Consider the following 22,308-nt stretch of genomic DNA (forward strand, 5'->3'; position numbering starts at 1 on the left):
TGAAGGGCCAAGCTAAATAACTGTTAACAGATATATGGAAATAGTCATTTACATGCTAAAACAACTAAAAATTTAAACAATAATACATAAATAATGGGAACATAAATGAAAATGTTTATATTCGTTTGTTTTATTTGTCTTTATAGTTCCATATTTTCTTTCATTTTTCTTTTCATATTTCCACTTGTATTTTCCATAACAGATTTTTTTTGTTCTTTTTTCTGGTAATCTTATGACTCCATACACAACACACACCCAAAATGAACACCGGAAGCAAATTCAACAAAATTATTTTAATATATTTTACTTGAAGTACATTAGACAGCCAAACATCTGATATAAATACATGATTGTAAAGCTCTGAAGAAAAAAAAATGGCATTTACAGATCAATCCAGTACAAGTGGTGTTATAATGGATTATATTAAATGAGAGACAAACATGCACCAAAGTCTTTCAGTGCTGTGGAGTGTCACTGTGTTTCAACACTGAAAATGACAACAAAACCACTTAACCGATTAGTAAAAATGACAACACACTTTTCTTTATGTATTTTTCCAGGCTTCCACTGACATTCATTGCACCATATGCTGTTTCTTGCCTTAAACTTGGATGGTAAATGTTTTTTCATAGAGTTTTAACCTTTGAAATACAAGAAAACTCATGATAACTGAGAAAACCACAGTAAGACTGCGACCGCAAATGGTAACAAAAAACAGCAGGCTGCTCTAGTTTAGTGCAAATGTTTCGGGTCATTTCCCTTCAATTGTACGCTCAAAAAATGAAGTTTGACAAATGGAGAAAAAAAATAAAATCACAACAGCTCATATGATCTAACAGGTCAAGACATCAGTGTCAACACAGCAGTTTGTTTTTGCAGCAATGTGTTTCACACACCTTCACACTGAATGCAGGTGTCCCCACAGCTGCTGGAGCCGACATGAGTTGAAAATACAAAACAGCCTTGCTGAACTCTTAAAGAGACATAAATAATCACAAGCTCCTGTCGTAAAATGTGATTAATACCTTTAGCTTAAACTGTAGCTAATGGGTCCTTATTTATACTGTACTACTGATACGAGAAACAGAGGTTATACATCTAAAATGTGTCAGTTTCTTGTATAACTAAAGACCCATAACTTTACACATAAAGCTAAAGAAGAGTACCACTGGTGTGGGCAGACGTTGCTGCTACAGTACCAGGAGGTCAGGTCACAGCAGCACAGTGAGAGAATAAATTGTTTTCTTTCAGGTGGAAAAAAAAAGGTTTTGCAAGGACAGTCTTTCTCAGTTCATTTTTCCTTTTTTTTGCAACAATTTCAGATTGTGTTACAATTATGTGTCTGAGTTCCTTGTTAAAAACAAACAAACGGCTAAGCAGGTGTGGAAAAAACTGTTGAACAGTTTGTTTTTAACAAGGAACTTTGAAACATAATTCTAGCAAAACCTTTTTTTGATTACCGGTAGTCATAAACACATGAGAGAAAACTAGAAAATGGATCACCTATTTTATTTCCCACTTGCCTCTCAGAGCTTCTGTAGCAGTGTGCTTAAAAAAAAAGACTGATAGTGATTTACTGCACTCTCAGATGTTAAATGCTTAATTTAATAGCAACACCCTTTTACATACATAACACACAGAAAGAGAAAATAGCCCTTTAAAGGTGACGCGTGACTCCGTTACAGCTGGGGGGATTTTGGATCCATTCTGAGTTCATATGTTATATACCAGAAACTAAAGAGTATATTATACATCGGCTGGGCTTATGTGTTCATCCATGCGTAGTACTCCATTTGTTGTAGAGCCTGAGATGTTATTAAAGTAATAAATAGCAAGGGGATTTAAACTAGTATGAAGGTTTGGTGAGGCTTTCCATATTTCTGTTTTGTCAACACAGCATTGGATTTTCTTCAATATCCCAACTAAAAGAGACGGCAATTTTCTCCCCTGATCTTAAAAATCTGGTGCTCACGCTGAGCAAATACTTAAAGGCCCTATCTGTAATTTTCCAATCATACAAATTACAGACAAAGCATTGGAGATACCTTGTAAATAGGCCGTCTGTCACACAACATATCATTTTAAAATGGCCCCTTTTTTTGATTCACCAAATAGACAAGCACATTTTTTAAAGGACACAGAAGCTCAGATTACAACACACACACACACACACACAATAACTCCGCTAGGTCTTTATATAGCAAATGTTTTTTTACTGCTATATTAACGTTTTGAATGTTGTGTACAGCAGCTTTTACAGCATTGTAAAACATTCACAACAGATTAAGATGGTGTCTAAAGTGTATCTGTCTGTTTAAAGGCCTGTCAGTTACTGAGAGTTATTACACTGTGTTCTGCCTTCAGTTTTCCCCCCATCATTTTAGCTGTGCTAAAAGATAGTTTGGACATTTTTTTAGTGGGGTTGTATGAAGAACTTCAGTGTATCAGCTACAGTAAAGGGCAGACAGGAAGCTGAACAATTTACTGCTGTGGACGGGCAGCAGAAAAACATATTTTAGCCACCTAAAAATCTAAATCAATGATGGGGAACTGAAAGTATTATATTATGCTCTCCTCATAGCCACCAGACTCCATTGACAAAAGCAGTAATTTAACCTCACAGAACATGGGAGCTGCTGGTCTACGACTTCAGTTCCCCATCAGAAAGGGCTGTCTGAAGACAGCTGATACAGCCTACACCTAAACTTGTTTTTCTGCGGCCTGTGACCACAGCAGGACATCGCTTAGCTTCCACATTGGTACTCCAGCCTGTTTCTCCAAATTGGACGACCATCATTTATTGTAGGTAACACACTGACTATGGATGAAAACCTTATACGACAGTCCAAACTGACTAAATGCTGGAAATAAGATGAATGAATATGACAATTACAGGAAGCAGCACATCAGAGCTCTGATGCTGCACAACAGGGTGGTTTTAGCCAGTCAGGCTAGCTTTCACATTCCCAGCAGGAGAACACACAGTTTGGCGCCTTTTGAGCAAGAAACACAGAGTACTCACGCAGTAATCAAACGCTCAAATGTCAACTATTTTCCCAGTATGATGCAATTGGATGGATGAATACAACTTTCAACTGTCACTCATATCAGAACAACAGGGCTGCTGCTAAAAATAATCCCCACCACCAGATTTGTAGCTCTTTCTAACTTTTGACCTCCGAAGAGGACAAGAAGCAAAATGACGAATAGGAAAACATCAAGCCTGGTATTTACATGTATAGAATAATTCTGGGGAAAAAATTAAATAATGCACACGAATGAAGACAAGAAGTAATCAACGGACGAAAGTATAGATGATTCATTTGTCTGATATGACTTAAAGCTGACTGACTAGAAAAAAAGGTGCGGTAGTGAAAATAGAGATTTTATACACACTAGCTTTACAAAAATACACCGCTTTATTTCAAATCGCATTGAAGTCCTGCCTTCACATAAACATCATAACTCTAGATCAGGCAAAATCAAATCACAAAGGTAAGATATTGTTAACTCCAACCAACAGTCTGTCAGCTCTCCCTTTCTGTCTTCCCTCATCTGTGAGTCACCTGACATCAGCCACACATTCAATGACACGGCAATGAAACAAAACTTCAAAAGCGCAACGCTGCTTTAAAACGACCACAAAACATAAATAACAGGGCGGATTCTATTACCGTAAATGCAATACCACAAGCTCGACACGCAGCAGAAAAACACCAGAACAGCTGGAGGTTAATGATAAACACATAACAAACAGAACAGTTTGCTTTACTTTAGGAGAACGTAGGAAGCCTTTTTATCAGGACTGGAAGATGAGTAAACAAAGGTTTACTAATGATCAGGCTTCCTGATATTTCCCCCTGACTAAGAAGGACAACGTAGTGGGATGATATTAGTGGACAGTACAAAGGATCTAAATTAGGCCACATCACTCTCTACATCACATCACTCATATTCTTTACAGCAGCAAATTTACAATTTGTAAAATGACAATGGTGTGAACAACTGCATTGGCTGTGAAGGCATTTGCACTTTCAGACTGTGCAGTGTCGAAGTGTTACAGTGACTGAAACACGACTGGAGAAGATTGTCTGTCAAGATCCCTTCTGGATGGGTTAAAGTGAACAAAGTGAAAGAGCCCTCAACACATATTGTTGATGTTGCCTTAACAAAGGCACTTAACTGCAGGCTGTCCCAGTAAACTGTGGACTGTGTTTGAGTGTGAAGCACGGCAGGGCTGAAGAACAACTGCAGGAGTATTGTTGTATTGCTGACCCCTTGGCAATCCACAGACCCGCCAGCAAAACATCAGATTCTTTTGCCCTTTTCTTTCTTTCAGGGGCTGTAATAGGCTACATTTTTCAGGCCATTGAAAAGCTACTGATAGATGAAACTAGATGACCATGTTATGATATAATGTCAGGAAGGGGGTCAAATAACGTGCCAAAGTTGGCGCAAAAATCTGATGTCCCATTGGTGGGCCTTCGGATTTTCCCCTTCAAAGGCTGTCACTGGTTCCCGGTATTTGAATGAAAATGGGCTCTATGAGTAGCCACAAGTGTCCTCTTTACATACAAGCTTAATGATGATAAAATGCACTTAAGGCAAAAAACACTGTTTTTCTCATGCATTATTTTCACCTTTTGCATATGAATATTTCTGCATACTGAATTGAGTATGAATGGAAAGCTGAGAGTCTTGTGTATTCAATGAGCCCAATTTAATTCAATAGTGTGATGATGTTAGACCCCACAGTAGCCATTTCATTTCATTGAGAGCATTTCTGCAACTTGACCTCACTGTATAAAACGACTTGCTGTGACCTCTAGGATAATCACACCCTAGTGAACCTTTACAACCACAAACTAGAGCATTCAGAAAATGTATAGCTATAGAAATCTCTGATTTTAAACCGAATCTGCAACTCAAATTAATCTTCAGATCCACAGCTTCCAGATGATGTACACCACTTCTATGTGGCATCTATTGTCGGCCTGCTATCCCCCTAAACATCCACTGCCAACAACCCCCAATTCTCAGTAAAAAGGGGCAGACTGAAAAGGGGATAAAAAAATACAACTCAAGCATTTGGTGCCTCTTAAATATTGCACTTGAACAGAGGGAGATGCAGCATGTAAGTTAAATCCTAGAGAGACGTGGAGTGATTGTGCATACAGCCCTCAGATTAGGAGAGAAAAGAGACAATGGGTTGGCACTGCCAGGTAAAAGTGCAGGAGTGGATTTGGTGAACTGGGGGAGTGTTACTGAAACGATGCCCTCAGTTCCTCTGCATCACTTCCCCTGGAGGTTGCTGAGCTCTATGTCTTCCTTGCGACGTTTTTGTTGGGTGAAGAGGGAGCTGAAAGGGTAGAGCTTGGCTTTGGCTGGATAGCGCTGGCCAGCAATGTCCACCTCGTAGTCGCCACGGTTGATGAAGTCTGGGGTGATGGGTGTGGGGAGCCCCTCTGGGCCTGGCGGTGGGGATACAAAGCCAAGGCAGACGTGGCGCTCCAGAGTGTAGCTGTAGGCGCTGCTGGTGGTCGTCCCGGCTAGCTGACCGTTACGGTAGATGGGCTCACCCCACCACGGCCAAAGGTCCAGCTCAGTGTCATGGTCCTCCAGAACCAGCATGACGAATCGACGAGACGCACCGTCCTGACGCTGCTGCAGCAAGGCCTCACGACCGAGGAAATCTGTGTCCTGATGGAGGGACAGAGACATGACAGATCAGAGGGAAGATGTAGCATGAAATAAAAGAAATAGGTGAGAAGGAAAGAGAGGAAAAAGTAGGAAGATAAAGGACGGAGCACTAGTAGGTGTTATGGTCTATAAACACTGCACAGTTCTGTTGGGAGCAACAAAAAACAGCTTTTCATTTCATACATTTCGTCGATAAACTGTACAGTTAAGACATCGATTCTGCTGATGAGCACTCATCTGAAAGCAATCTGTGAAACCAATTTTACACTGCGAGGTCCAGCCATTAATACTGTGCTGACATTATTGCTGCGTGCAGGAGCAGGCGCACCCGATGTTCCACACTGTGTTCAAAATGAGACTGATTGCAAACTTAATAACCGCTGGTGTAAAGTGCCACCTGTTGTGTCCCAGCAAAGACTAGAACAGTGATGTTTTAAGTTTCAGCAATGCAGATTGCATAGTAACTTTAATTATTCTGGAATTATTCTCTCATTTTTTTTTCAACAAAGCAAGACCACTAATTGTGAATCCGGTCAGCGAAGTCACAGTGTAATAATGAAATACACAGAAATACAATGTATATAATGTATTAATAGTAAATACTTATTGTTGATTTGCTTCTTGATCAAAATTCTCTCGGTAAGAGAAAAGAGTTGCTGTTGACTGAAACATGGTAATGCCAATAAAAAGGTCAGAAAGCAGCAGTCCGAATGCACGCTGGCTGATATCACACAGTTTGATGTGCTCACACAGCTGAACTGGCAACAGACCTTGTCAAATTTAACCCTGAACTCTCGTCCACACTCCAGCGGGGTTGTGAAGGCGTCGAGGTCTTGACCCCAGAAGGCAAAGAATTTCTCGATGCGTAGGCTGCGCAGTGCGTAGTAGCCTGCATTACGAATCCCATACTTCTGACCCACTGAGATCACCTCGTTGTACACATGCAGTGCATACTGTGGAGAGCAAAGGGAAATACTGATGTTAGAGCTAATTCACTGTGCAGTACGCATCACCTTCTTAAACTTTACCACGTTACTAAACATCCTGAATTCAGAATGGTGACTGGATACATATTTTTGTGTGTGCTGATGTGAGCAGGATGCACCTCTATAGGTATGTAGAGCATGAAACCTGGTTCTCCAGTGTGAGTCATACTCATCACTCTGATCCCATTGGCATAGCCGACACTCATCTCCTGTAATCACACATGCACATACAGTTAAATACTGTTTTTGTCAATTTGAGGTTAATAACCTAATATAAACAGTTACTTGTGCTTCTGTTCCCAACACTGAAACAACCGCAGGTGCAACTGTTTCAGCTAGTAATATTACCATTCTTCCTGCTGCTATCAACACTGTTATCATGATTACTCAATGAATGTTAATGAAACCAGATTTTGTTTCCTACCTTACAGAACATAGAAGGGAAGTGGTCAGGTGTCATGGAAACATACGACAGCTCAGCCAGAACATCCATTGCACGAGGTCCAATCAGATTTAAAGCTGTGAGTAAAGAATCAGAGTTAGAGAAACTTGACCAACAAAGATCACCTCAAGTTAGGCAGTTTCACCCGGCAGGTTTCCTGACTGTGTTCACAGTTAATATTAATACAATAAGTAATAATAATAATCATCATCACAATTATTTTGATATTAATTTTTTTTAAATAGTAGTACTAACTAATAGTAGCTCTTGTGGGTGTGGTATTACTGCTATCAGTAAACTTTCAACACAAATGAGAAAGGTTTGAGATGGCTCACTCATTTGCTACTTTCATTACTGAAAAGACACTGGAGAGCTCCTTCAGCGACAGACTGCTTCACCCAAGGTGTGTGAAGGAGCGATGTCGCAGCAGTTAGACTTTACAACTAGCTCCCAGTAGACCGCACACACCAAAACAGACAATAAATGCACTATAATGTACACAAACTGTGCAATATCAGAACTTTCCAGTACTTCAATCAGGTGCTTTATCATTCCACTGTGTAATTTAAGTACTTTTCTCTGTGTAATGTTGCACTTTCAACTGCCGTGGCTGTCTGTATTGTATATATTGTCTCTAATGTATATAGTTTACTATTTATTGTGGCTTCTTTCCATTTTTGCTGCATACTTATCTTAACGTCATCATCAACAAAAATGTTGATCAATAGCATAGGGACATACTAAACAAGGTGATCGGTATATAGTGCAATAAAGTTCCTCAGCTGGTGGACTGAGGAAAAAAAAGAAAAGAATGTAGGCCTGGAGTTGGTTACACTTCAGACACTTAAGATAATTTCATTACAAATATACAAATTACATTTTGGACATGTAATTAACCACCATGTTGGTCTCCCTCCCAAGTGTAATGTTAAAACCAGGCCACTTAAATAACAGAGTTAAGAGCAGAGAGTGGATGTGGGCACTAGATGGCGACATCACAGCAGGACCTTAATATTGGTGCTGTGCACTTACCAGTGTATTTCCAGCTGACGTCCTCTAGGTGGAGGTGTGGGTCATTGGGCATGTGTTTCTTTATCCAGGACCAACAGTGGACCTGCTGGTCTGTCGGGGAGACAATGAAGAAGCTGGAGAGGGGAAAAAAATGTAAGTTATTTTGAATGCTCAAGGCAATATGAATGTAATGTGAACTGTATTATTGCCTCGGCATTATAAACCTGTTCTTGCTGAGGCGGACGACGCTGCAGTCGTTCTCATAGCCTCCCCTCTCATTCAGCATGCCGGTGTGGACGATATGTCCAACAGGAACATCCAGGTCATTGGCACACAGATGCTGCAGCAGGTCCAGGGCCTGGTCGCCCGATGACTGGGACATCAGGACAGACCACAAGGTTCAGCATAAATTACTTAATCACAGCGGATGCATTACTTATCAACTGCTGGCAATCAGTGGCTCTCAGTTGACAAAGAATTGTATAATCCACCATTTACAAACATTTTGCTAAATTCCGGCATAGACGAACTGTAAAAAACACATGTCCACATCCAAAAGTCTGACCAAAAGAGCAATGTATGGTTGGGGTCTGAACACATTAAGAGGGAAGTGCAGCAGTAGTTTTAATGTGATCCAATGCTGATCAACCGCTCCAAATTGTCCACAGTGCATTGTGACTTACAGTCAGTTCAAATTTGGTGAAGGAGGACATGTCGATGACACAGACGGCCTCTTTGCAGCATTTCACTTCTGCTCCAACAATGTCAAACCAGTCCGGCTTGTAGAACGTCTTACTCTGGTCCAGAGAGAGCAAATCTACACACAGAATCAGATTCTCAAGTCAATCAAGATTCTTGAGTTTTAATGAAGACATCAGGATAAAGAAAATGCAGTGTGTTGCTAGTGATTAATCTGTACCTTTTCCATGAGGAACAAAGTATTTGGGCCTTTCAAAACCATGTTTCTCCATCCAGCGAGCTCCCTGGGTGTCCAGACGGTCATACAGAGGGCTGGTCCGCAGCTGACGGCCAGTCTGAAAGTCCCAGCGAGGAACCTTTAATTCATAGAGCAGGGCTGGACACAAACACACACAGACACATTAGAAACACAGACATAATCCTGCCAAAGCAAAACCGATAAACGCCAGTTTTCAAATGATCACTTTCTGTCTTATTTACATTTTAGACATCGTCGTAACTTTTCTTGAATCAAGGTTGTATGTCTGGTCAGTTAAAAGATAGATTAAATAGTTTACTAGTAGCATATGTACATTAACATTTTTATAATCATGCCCCTTCTCAGTTAGCCTGGGAAGACCATCCCTATCACATGAGCTAAACATTTCTATTTGCTCTACGTGATAGTCTGGCCTTTCACATGTTAAACCTAATTTCAAGAAATTAAAATGTACCCGGGCCAATCAGAGACTGCACCATAATTTACAACATAAATGAGCAACCAGGGGCTGCATTGTAGATGATGAAGTAAAATACAGGCTGCTGCTTGCCAAACAGTACTGGTGGCTCCTGGGGAACCAGTGCTAATGCTAGTGTTAACTCTGGTTCAGTTATTTATGAAATAGATGCAATAACAACCATTAAAAACTGAATAAGAGTATGACCTTACCAAGTGAGTTGGAGGCAGAGATACTTTTGCAGTTCTACCAACTGGATTTGTCATAGCTTATGTAATCCTAAATGCTTACATTTATCGATAGTGTTTTATCCTCTGTCACAATGGTTTTATTCCTAGGTGGGCGAAGCAAAGGTGGTGGAGGGTGGGTCATGCCTTCAGCTACCTAGGAATAAAATGTTTCATGTATCCACTAAACAGCACCATCAGACACCATCAGGTCGTGCTGTTTTTGTATGCTGATTGGCTGAAGAGTTTGTACAAATACTCCCACCCAGCTCCCACCTACTGAAAGTGTTTGGAAAGGGTGAAAGGCCAAACTATCATGTAGAGCAAACAGAAATGTCGAGGTCACATGATAGGATGGTCTTACCAGGATGCTTCTCAATGCTGGTCATAAATACATCATAGCCATGCCTGCAATGGAGGAAAAGTGGACAAAACCCACAATCCGCTTCTATGCAAAAATGCAAGTTCAACACAAGCTAATATGAGGCTTCTGCAGTTGAGGTGGGAAATACCAACTTAACTGGTATTTAAAGCGCAACATTCTTCAGACAGTGTGTCCTACGTAAGCACATGTGGAAGTAAAGTAAAAGGAAGTAAAGAAAGGGGAACGACCACTAACTCTTGATGCTCCCTATATCGGCATGTGAGTATTGTTCTAAGATGCACCAAACTAAAAACCTGTAAGAAGAGTTTTATACTCACGCATGACCTCCATTACTCTGTGTCGCAGGAAGGTTCTGCTGCTCTGCAGGTTGCCAAAGCGTTTGATGTCCAGTGGCCAGACATTGGCAGTGGGGTAACCATAGGTCATCCACTCTGCCAAGTACCTGAATACAAAACAATACAACATGCCATCTGTGTCTCACTGTGATGCAATCAAAGCATATCCAAATCACAAAGCTGATCAATGAAATGACTAAACCAAGGCTGGATCATTTTTTCGAAGTGAAAGATATTTGAGTCACCCTCATAAATAATGTATTCAGGTGTAGAATTAAGTGCAGTGTAGTCTTTAAAACCATTTGTGACCTGCTCCATCAAAATGAGTCACATTGACCCCGAAACACATTTTGAAATTTTGATGTGTGTGTAAAGAGGAGATTCTTAGCTTCATGTCAATACCAACATTATGTTTCTACACCAAATATTCCATGAGATATGCTCATCCAAAGTTCGACAAACATTACCAAATTTTGGTAATGTTTGTCCTCAAAAATACTGTAGGCTATCAAACATGACCAAATTTTGGTCATGTTTGTCCTCAAAAATACTGTAGGCTGTCCTCTCGAAAAACACTTGGATCTAAACTTACTTGCCAGCTCCTCCAGCGAAGGACAGGCCCGAGGAGTTCATCCCTGCCAGCACGTAGTAGCCAGAGACACCCGGCGTCTCTCCCATCAGGCAGCGCATATCAGGGGTGAAGGACTCCGGACAGTTGACCAGCTGATGAATCTCAGCTGATTCAAGACCTGGCATTCTCCTCAACAAGGCACTGAGCATTGGCTCTGGACACATAAGACAATAAGGTTTATTTTTCATCTCTATTAAGAAATTCTCTGAAAGGATGTTATGTCAACATCAGCATATAACTTTTTCAAATCAGTGCTGTTAAATATAATAAACATAAAAACTACTCCATAATCAAGAAAAATGTTGGCCTAAAGCTTTGTGTCCTGTTAAAATTTTCCTTTAACGGCAGCTATGTATGGACAGAGGGACTGTTCTTTATGCTGGAGCAAGTTTCATGAAGCATGCTAAGTGACCGTGTTTTTTTCCAGCATCACCCGGACTCAAATTAATTACATTTTTAGCATTTTCCCTAACACTCAGATCTCATGTTAGTATTTCACAGCATTTAAAGCCACATTTCTAATGTGGCTTTAAATGCATAATGCAACTCTTTTCTGACACAAAAAATGGGGCTGCTACTTATATCCTTGGATCTGTATTCAGTTTTTCTAACTTTAACCTTTTCCCCATGTTATGCTATAAACAATCTAGCAGGTTTTCCAACATCACAGCTGACTGGTGGGTCAAATATGACAGTACAATGCAAAAATTCACTGCCAGTAGAAATTCGAGGAGGAGAAGGACTCTTGTTGGTAATCGCTTATGATACCAAAATGCAGCAGACAAGATCTAAAACTTGATTTTTGTTTTTATATTACAGACATGTGACCCAACATGATAACAGGTCATATATAATAGGTCACATTTCCAGTCATACCTTCAAGTAGCATAATAACACTTCAGTTCAATCCAATACATTTAATTTATATATATATATTCATGGGATATATTCTTATTTTAAATACTACTTTAAAAATACAATATACAAATGTTAAGTAATGTGAAGAATATTTATAATTCCAACTGCAGAACACCCAGGGGCAGATAGTTTGACTCTCTGCTTTGCTCCACTTCAGGGCTGGCTGCTGATATACGGCTGTCTTTACGACAACCCCGTCAAGCTGCATGAGAAATCTCAGATTACCAGCATAAGGCCAAAAGACAGGTGTGAGTGTTTACATGTGAGCTGTACTTTGTACTGACATGCTTACAGTAAAACAGCATGCATTAATGAAGGACACTTTAAATGAAAAATAAATAAGTAAACTGAATACCATGACTTAAACCTTGCCGCAAAAAATCTGAAATGCAATGGAAAAAAAACTGGGGGCATCAGAACAGGAACTGAAATGGGCTAAACAGGGCAAAAAATATGTTAGAAAAGCCATGACTACAATGTTCAACTGCAAATGTGTAAGTAATGACTTTACTTAGATAAATAAATTACAACTGAGAGACCATAGAGTTATGCAAAATAAAACACATCTTGTGTCTTTGATACATTTCTGACAGATGAGTGGATTAACTAATGTGCCTTCCTTTTGATGAGCTGAATACCAGTTAAAGATTATGAGTTTATACAGAAAACAGTTTTTTCTTTCAAAGGACTGACACCCTTAGAGTAAACAAAAAAAAAGAGTGGACTGGCAATCTGGCATACAGGGCACTATCCCATTGGCACATCTCATTGCTTTATACCAGTAGTTCTCAACCTTTTTGAGTCGCGACCCCCAATTTAACATGCATGTTGTCCGTGACCCCCGCTCACTGAACACAATCTCACATGCACAGTTCAGATCACCCAAAAAAGAAACAAAATGACCTAAAAAAGGAAACAAAATGACCAAAAAAGACACAAATTGAACACAAAATGATCAAAAAAGACACAAAATGACCAAAAAAGACACAAATGGACCACAAAATGATCAAAAAAAGACACAAAATGACCAACAAAAGACACAAAATGACAAAAAAAACACACAAAATGACCAAAAAAAAAAGACATTAAGTGACCAAAAAGATTAAACACATTAACACATGAACACTTTAAGACAGTGGAGACAGAGCTGACTTCCAAAATGATTTGGCGACCCCCAGAAATCATCTTGCGACCCCAATTGGGGTCCCGACCCCAAGGTTGAGAATAGCTGGTTTATACAATTGTCATTCACTTTTGGGCTGTCAATCACTCAATTGCTGGCTGGGTTGAGCTGCCAAGAGCCATGTGAGTACTTGCAGGTGGTGTCCAAATGAATGGTAGTGGGCCAGTCTAGGCCAAAAATGCCAAGGCTGATATTTTGTCCCTGTCCACCCGTGCCAAAACCTTTTACAACATTTAAGATTAATTGATCACAATTTTTGTCTCCTATTCAATGTGGCTGCAAAAAAAATAATGTGGCCATGTGATATCACATTTTAATTTCAGCAACAAAAAAAAATCTAGCAAACGAAGAGTTGTGCTCAGGAATTCCAGTGCATAGCAAAGAGACATTTTTGAAACAACGTTCATATAAAACTAGCTTCCTCCCTTCCATCACTCCCTCCCCCACTTACCAAAGTGGTCCCAGTCCTCCTGCATGTTCTGGATCTCCAGCTGGTTGCGTCCCTCAGTGAAGATGGGTTTGGGGTTCTTCTCAAAGCCCCCTGACAGAAGCCCTCCCTGCCACGGCCGTGCATATATCCTGCCATCCATATCGATCACCACTGGAGAGAAGACAGAGGCTCAGTGAGAATTCTTCCTCGGTGCCTCTTCTAACAGGCATGAACATACAGCAAAATTAATTCAATAGTAAATAATATTGATTTTCCAAGGTTTATTTAAAGAAATTGTGTTTCTTTGGTCTATACATGCATTTAGCATTGTCAGCACTGACATACACTCCACTGTAATGATGCTGAAAATATTAAAATTAATTCATTAAATTGCAAACAATAATAGTATAAAACCACAGGACAGACATTTGTAACACTTGGAAAATAAGAAATATCATAGACATGCACTGTCAACTAGGAACCTGACCTCTGAAGAGGAAACAAGGGGACAGGCTGAGAGATTTTTGTTGCAGTTGTATGTACTGTGCAATGACTTACACTACAAACCTAATTACCAAAAAAACAATCAAGATGTGGATGTTCTTCTCTATTTCAGGTATCTTATTTAGCTGACATGGCAGTAAAAGTGACTGGAATTCAAAATTGAATTGCAACTATGCCTGCTGAGAGAAAAAGTTACTGAAGAAAAGGTTGTTAGACCTGGTGTGTTGGGTGAAAGTTGCTCCTGGAGAGGTTTGGTGAGGAGGTAGAAGTGTTCACAGCCATGAAGAGGAACCGACACCTTCATCTCACTAGCCTGGCCCAGCTCATAAGCCCACTAGTGTAGTAACAGAAAGAACAAATACATCCATCTTCTACTCTGAACATAGGCATATCGCATCTCAAATTGGATACACTACAGTTTGTCCTGTATGTCAGTTTGTTTTGTCATACTATGTTTATTTTTTCAAATTACATAGGTAAAAATCAGGCCAATAATTTGATGGTATAAGAGCAGAATCCTCTCCGGTTTGTTTCCCCGAGTTCCACTTTGAGGTTTACCTGTCCAGCACAGTTGACGAAATATTCACACTCAATTGAGCCACGATCCGTCTCCACCGCCATCACTTGACCCTTCTCTACTAATACCTGCTGAACAGTGGTTCGATCCAGGATCTGAACCCCTGCATAGGATGAGAAAGACAAGATGCAGGAAGAGGCACACAGGAGAAAACGGAGGAGGATGGAAGGAGGAGATACCAAAGAAGAGGAGGAGAATCAGAGGGAGAAACAGTAAGGCGTTAAAATTAAAGGTAGAATATAAGTACTGCTTGTAAAACATTTTGTTGTAATTATCCATAAATATTTATCATGGGCAAGTTGTGAGTTTGAGTATCTTACCATGTCCAGCAGCAGCCACAGCCAGTGCATGGTTAACATCCGGTGGAGACACTACAGCATCTCCAGGCAGGTGGAGCGCCCCCACCAAGTCGTGAATGTTAACAAGAGGGTGTAGTTTGGCCACCTCTTTAGGTTTAATAATGTTACAGCTGATCCCCATTACCCTAGGAGAATAATAAATAATATATAAATACATTTTTATACTTTAAAGACCCTGTGTATCTAACCTGGTTGCAAACCTCTGAATGTTTGAATATCTGAACAAATCAGGGACAGTATGAGATCAACATATGACATATCATGAAAAAAATGAGAGCTATCATTATTTCACCCTTTGATGTGAAGACAGTAATGTTAACCTCAAGTTGAGGCAGATGAAATGAGAGTTGAGTGTAGAGGTGATTTTCTACCAGTTTTAAATTGTGCAGCCAAAAGGATAAAAGTAATCTTGCAACATTATGCAACCACCAGGCAAAGTGAGTATGTCCTGGAGTGGCCAAGTCAAAGTCCAGACCTCAATTAAATCAGGAATTTGTGCCTAGACCGGAAAATTGTTTTTTACTGATAGGTCCTTGTGCAACTTGACAACACTTGAGCAGTTTTGTAAATAAGTATGAAAAAAGTTTCTGTGTGTCCAAGTGCAAAGCTGTCACGTCCACAAGCAATCAAAAGTATCTCTAAAAAATATTGACTCGAGGTTTAGGGGCCTTACTTTAGTCGGGATGCCAGGCGCTTCAGAGAGAGGAAGCGATCCTGATTTTGGGCAAGACACAGAGACCCTGTCTTCACATAACCTGAAACAGACAAACCACATATTATGTAACTCAGCAGGTCTCATATTACTCAAGGCTCATCCCAACTCAAATACTCCACTCAGAAACAGTAAAGCCGAAATGATAATAGAACTAAAAACTGAAGGGAATTATCACTTTAGGTGCTTAAAACATACAGGCAGTCTTACGGCTACTAGTGCATGCCTCATGAGGAGGTTTCAGGTACATTGTTGTAAAATGACTGCAATGAAATACTATGAGTGTGCAGAGACTGCTTTATGAAAAGCAGGTCGAACTGCACACCTCGAGAGAGAAAGTACAAATGGTAGTAAAATAGATTAGACATGAGATCAATATTTTGAAAGGACAATAATAAATAAAATAATTCAAAATTAAATTATCAAATCTCACTCTTCATTGGATCAAATTTTCATCTGGGAAATGTTTACAGAAATGTATTAGCAGCAAGGATAATATTTAGTCATATAGTTCACCTCCAACTTCAAGAATAGCATCAGATTAAGCTAAATATGACTGAATGCAAAATATGTCAATGAGGCTGACCTGTTTTGACACCAGTCTCCTCCTCAAGCTGCAGATAAAGACTATTGGAGTAGTTTGCCATTTGACACTCGATGGAAATAGGTTTGGCCACACTGACAATACCAGCACACAGTCTGGTTGTTCCTGCACCAAGTCTGCAAACAGAACAATAAGACAGGCAATTCAGAATGAGCAGAACAATATCCTACTGACAACTGTCTCTACTGACCCTCCATTGCTTCCTAATGTAGAAACTACCGATATTCCCACTGTGCGTTACTGCCGATTTTGTCCAGGATGATTGTAATTTACAAATGTATCTTGGGTTGTGTTGCAAGCTGTTGTGGTATTTCACTGATTTACAGTTGCTGTGAGATTTGCATTGTAGATTTGAAGAAGCTTTGAACAATTTTGTCACACAGTCTTATTTATTTTAATGTTGTTGGTACTTTTTTGACAATAGTATTTATTAGAAGTATTTGTATTTGTATACATCCTACTCATATAGGTAAAGTTTCTTTTTGAGGGCTAAAAGCATAAAATGTGTAAGTATTTTATTAAATCTAAATAAAGCCACTCTGTTGTGTTGTTGGTTGATCTATTTACTATTTACCTACTTGGGACACCCCTGTTAAAAAGTGTGAATGTGCCACTGACCCCTCGACCACAACTAAAACTTTAAACATTTCCAATGAACAAAATCAAAAACATGTATCTCACCTGCCCTGCTCCAGCAGCACTATATCAGTCCAGCCCAGTTTGGCAAGATGGAAGGCTACTGATGTTCCCACAATACCTCCTCCACAGATCACCACACGGGCCTGGCTGGGCAGTGGAAGCAGCTGGGAGTCTCCATTGGCAGTCATGCATTGTGGGGAGGTCCATAGTCCCCTTCCGCTCGATCTGTACCCCGTGTGGGGAAGCAGCAGCCTGGGGAGCAGAACAGGGGACAGAGCCCTGGAGCTCCGCACACAGCTGCACATAGCTGTGCTTTCTGCAACCACAGACCCACAAACCAATGAGTTTTAGTATCCAGGAATGTAAGGTTACCAAAAGATTGGGTTCATCTTAGACACTGCAAACAACATGATGTCAAGTTACATGAAGATGTTTGTGTTGTTCTTTATTAAGATGTAGTTTCTTTGGATGCCTTACGTGTGCCTTTTATCACGTTATTCTGTTTAATGTTCACATTAACCCTATAAAGCCTGAACCATGAAATAATTGCCAGAAAATTCAATTTTTTTTTAAACCAAGTGCTTATTAATTTGCTGACGAATTTTAAAAAATAAATAAATTGCATATATGAATTCTAATTTGTATCATATTTGATACATCAGGTCTTTTTGTGCAATTTGTTGCTCACAGTTTGTTTTTCTTGAACTAACAAAAACATCAAACAACAACATTTTTAACTTTTCCTTTTTCCTCAAACATGCAAAATACATATTTTTTCCATATAACACAACATCATACATCTGCTGATATGAAGTTTTTTAATGCAGAAATGACTGATCCACTCGTGGAACCTGCATATCATTTTTGCTACATCTGGTATTTTTGTGCAATTTGTTGCTCAGTTTGTTTATCTTCAACACATGTATACATCAGGTTTTTGATGATGTAGAGGTCTCAAAAATTACTGTATCTAATATGATACACTTGGCTTTATAGGGTTAAATGCAGTATTTCACCCTCCCAAGCGAAAATGGGGCCTGGGAAGCTATGAAGGTTAACTTACAATAGTCCTTCAGCTGTCACAATTATAATACAGACTAGTGTTAGCTCCAGTCATGTACTCTTCTAGCAGCATAGCTAGCTTTAGCTTAGCTGTTAGTGTCACTATTATCCTGGAACTTGGAAGGAATGGAGTCTTAGCTGGCTTAAACATTCAACTTTCCTACTAGTGTATTGTCATTTTGTGTTTTTGGAGCTCCTGTGATTAAAGTTAGTGCTACAGGCAGCTAGCGTACATAGCTTAGGCTACCGAGAAGCTAGCTAACGGTAAATGTTGATAATTTAATGTTGACGTTACAGTAAGAGCTAACTGAATGTAAACCGTGTTCAGAATACTTCCCTGGCGCTTCCTTTTTATTGTTTGTAACGAAATAAAACTCACCTAATCAGTCCAGTCAAGGTGCTGTGTTGTTCAAAGGACAGGAGTAAATACCAATATGACAGAAAGTGTTGTTTGGGTGCAGCAGTCAGGACAAGCGTCAAACTGGCTTCAATCACAGCTGGCACTTCCGGTATAAACCTTCAAAATGAAAGTCTTCTGCCTGTGACTTTTTCTAGTTTTGTTATGAATTTCATTGGCTTTTCAAAGATAACTTTAAGGCAACTGGAATAAATGTTTTTATTTACAATGGATCACAATGCTTTTTTATCATTTTACAATGGAGCACACATGCTCTGATGATGTCGCAATTTATATATATATATATATATATATATATAATATAAGTCATATATATATATATATATATATATATATATATATATATAAATCATTTTTTGTCAAAATTGTTGTTGTTTTTTGCCTAAATCATCTCCTCATGACGCCGGCCACCTATGGTGAAATCTCCTACATCCTCAGTTGATCAGATCATGTGATTTTACCCCTTTAAGATCATCACGTCTTTGACAATTTGCCACATTCATAGGCATCAGATAAGAACCCAGCAAAGAAGAGCTAGAGGGAGATTGTTTAGTTATCAGTGTTTTATAGTTGACACTAATATTGGTAACATTTTACTCTAAGGTGTCTACGTAAGAGTGACATGAGCGTGTCATAAACATGACATGGGATGTGTCATGAACATTAATGACACTTTGAAGTAACATTAATGCTCATGATACTTGTCATGTCATGTTTCTGACAGGCTTGTGTGACTCTTATGTAGACACCTTCAAAATAAAGTGTTACCATATCTTGCTTAAGTCACAAATGCATGTTCAAAAAATTGCCTAAGTCATTTATTTCTCTTAAGTTACATAATTACACACAGTGTTATTACTATGCTAATAGCGATCCTTTGTTACATCCTTTTTGAGTGAAATGATCAATAAATGACATATGTTACACTTTTGGTGAAGTTGTTGTGTTTCCTGCAAAACTTGAAAAAATGAGTTAGGCGATTATTTTAACAGTGTGATGATATGTAAATGATGACAATATCCCAGGTCGCAGACGATAAGCAAAGGCATTAAACAATGGTTCGCTGCAGTTAGTAAAGTTAGTATCCTGCACATTGTGATGCTATCGTGGTGATAAAAACTGTCCACTGACAGATGTACAGACCAGGCGGCAACCTCCGGGTCTGAGCAGGCAGCAAATTCCAGCAGGGGGTGCTAAGTTTGGCTGCAAAAACATTTCTGTCCATTAATTTCAATGCAAAATGAGAAAACTTCTCACTCGATTTATTAACTCAGAATTTTTTTTAGGACAACACTATAGTCTCAATCGCTAGTACAAAATCTTCTTCAAGACAATTTGATGTTAATAGTTCAAATAATGGCCCCATTTAGTAGGAAATAGAAGGTAAAGAATCATATGATTTGGGGCGTGGCTACCTTTGATTGACAGGTCACTAACAAGGCGAGCCGCCATCAGGAGAGAAGCAGAGCAATGCATATCAACGGCACTGTGTCAATAAAGTTATATATAACGTTATATAGATATAAATAAGGACGTTTACCGGTTTGGTCTCATAACTTTGACCCTTTCACACTGTATCTTCACTTAATGACTTAAAAATGTCTTGTTTAGCGTTTGGTTGGACTAACAGACACTCCGAGTCGCTGTTCATTTTTCTGAGGTAAGTAACATACGTTTAGTTTTTGTTGTTTGCTAGCCAAATTTAACATCCCGGTTAATGCTCCATCCATCCATTCTCGTCTGCTTATCCAGGGCCGGGTCACGGGGGCAGCAGGCTAAGCAGGTCATTCCAGACACCCCTCTCCCCAGCCACAACGTCCAGCTCCTCCTGGAGAGATTTATTCCCTCCACCATGTTCTGGGTCTTCCCCGGGGCCTCCTACCAGTTGGACGTGTCCGGAACACCTCTAACAGGAGGCGCCCGGGAGGCATCCTTACCAAATGCCCAAACCACCTCAACTGGTTCCTTTCGACGAGAAGGAGCAGCGGCTCTACTCCGAGCTCCCTCCAGATGTCTGAGCCCCCCACCCTGAGGCTGAGCCCAGCCACCCTACGGAGGAAGCTCATTTGTATCCGCGATCTTGTTCTATCGGTCACTACCCAGACTTCATGGCAATAGGTGAGGGTTGGAACATAGATGGACCGGTAAATCGAGAGCTTTGCCTTCTGGCTCAGCTCCTTCTTCACTAAAATAGTCCGGTACAACTCCACTTACGTCACGAAAAATTCATATTCCGTAGAGAAAAGTAATAGCACACCGATCCCGATCAGGTAGTAGCGGGACGAAATTGTGTCCGGAAGAGGAAAAAGAAAAAATCCACAGTATAACAATAGTGCTCGGTGCGATTGCCCCGTGGCCCTAATAATAGTATTTTAGCAGTTCCTGTAAAACGCCTAGCCGTCCGTGGAGAATGGAATGAGATAATTAATGAATAATAAATAATTAATATGATTGGGCTGGTTGGAGCTTGTTAACCAGACTGACTGGAGGTCAGCTCTTTGCACAGAGAATGAAACTACTGATGTCTGTGTTAGAGATTATTAAAATTAGTAATGGTCTGCATTATGACCTTTAGTAAAATGCTGCTCAGGGGTGTATCTGGCGGGGCATGGAACACACATTTTATGTGCCAGGCACAGCACACAGAAATAAGGAGTATCAAAAGAAAGGACATACTGATAACGCTTTGCACATCGCCACATTATTTGAGGGCAAGCAGATAAAAAACTGAAGCACTCTTTGTGCTCCAATTCAAGGCCACGGGCCCAGGTGGAGATAGATACTGACGAACACTAGACAAGATACAGAAGTGTGCTGTTAGCTTTTTCTTTGCACAGGGCGCTGACCGGAAGCTGAAGCACCAAGAGGCTAGGACTAGCCTGTGTGCCAACGTAATGGGCGGGCCGAGTCTAAACCATGGTGCTGCCCCAACAGTTTGTAAAAGTAAGTTCGGTATCCTTTTCTGGGAGGTGGTTACTGCTTAGCAGCCTGTGATTTCTGAACAGAGAATGTCCATGTACATGCTCACTCTTTCATTGCTGTCTTAAATAAATAGTCAAAAAGATTTTACTCTCCTCTGTGCTGCAAAAAAACGAACTCTAACATCTGCAACGTCCGTTTCACCTGGGGATACCTGTGCGCTGTAGTGTCTACAGTCTCTGGTTCATTTGTGCACCTGCCCGAAGCAGCTGACCTCCAGTCAACCAAAACAGAAGCTCTGACTCTTACTTCTTCCACTATTGAAGAATGCTTTAACCCTTTATCAGGCGAAGAACTATATTTGGTAACTTCCGTGGATATCAAAATGGGGTCGAGAAAAAAGTTGCAAATTTACTAGATTAAAGTGGCAAATCTGTGCGACAAAAGTCGCAGATTTACGAGATTTAAAGTGGCAAATCTGCGTGAAAAAGTTCCAGATTTACAAGATTTAAAGTGGCAAATCTACAAGAAAAAAGTTGCAGATTTACGAGATTTAAAGTGGTGAATCTGCGCGAAAAAAGTCGCAGATTTAAGAGATTTAAAGTGGCAAATCTGTGCGAAAAAGTCGCAGATTTAAGAGATTTAAAATGGCAAATCTACAAGAAAAAAAGTCGCAGATTTAAGAGATTCAAAATGGCAAATCTACAAGAAAAAAAGTCGCAGATTTAAGAGATTTAAAGTAGCAAATCTGCGAGAAAATAGGTTTCTTTTTTTCCCACTTCTTTCTCTTAAATCTGCGACTTTTTTTCTTGTAGATCTGCCACTTTAATCTCGTAAATTTGCAACTTTTT

General features: G+C 39.9%; 1 protein-coding gene across 1 annotated transcript; it reads right to left on the reverse strand.

Moving 5' to 3' along the window:
- Nucleotides 1-278: 278 nt before the first annotated feature.
- pdpr (pyruvate dehydrogenase phosphatase regulatory subunit) lies at nt 279-18,655 on the reverse strand. Its single transcript, XM_059351479.1, has 18 exons — nt 18,500-18,655; nt 17,101-17,374; nt 16,402-16,535; nt 15,777-15,858; nt 15,065-15,228; nt 14,726-14,847; nt 14,384-14,501; nt 13,685-13,834; nt 11,094-11,286; nt 10,484-10,608; nt 9,059-9,214; nt 8,823-8,956; nt 8,364-8,512; nt 8,161-8,273; nt 7,111-7,205; nt 6,806-6,895; nt 6,471-6,653; nt 279-5,700 (listed from the first exon to the last, which is right to left on the reverse strand). The coding sequence occupies exons 2-18, from the start codon at nt 17,361-17,363 to the stop codon at nt 5,293-5,295; spliced, it is 2,679 nt and encodes an 892-aa protein (XP_059207462.1). The 5' UTR covers nt 17,364-17,374; nt 18,500-18,655; the 3' UTR covers nt 279-5,292.
- Nucleotides 18,656-22,308: the final 3,653 nt, after the last annotated feature.

Source organism: Centropristis striata, chromosome 2 (assembly GCF_030273125.1).
Source record: "Centropristis striata isolate RG_2023a ecotype Rhode Island chromosome 2, C.striata_1.0, whole genome shotgun sequence".
Taxonomy (NCBI): Eukaryota; Metazoa; Chordata; class Actinopteri; order Perciformes; family Serranidae; genus Centropristis; species Centropristis striata.

Excerpts from the sequence above, each read along its gene's own strand:
- pdpr (XM_059351479.1), bottom strand. The coding sequence starts at position 17,363 with ATGTGCAGCTGTGTGCGGAGCTCCAGGGCTCTGTCCCCTGTTCTGCTC. Across the intron at positions 15,229-15,776 it reads CGCCTGGCATCCCGACTAAA|GGTAATGGGGATCAGCTGTA; the intron begins GTAAGGCCCCTA and ends TTATTCTCCTAG. Across the intron at positions 8,957-9,058 it reads CTTTGTTCCTCATGGAAAAG|ATTTGCTCTCTCTGGACCAG; the intron begins GTACAGATTAAT and ends TTCTGTGTGTAG.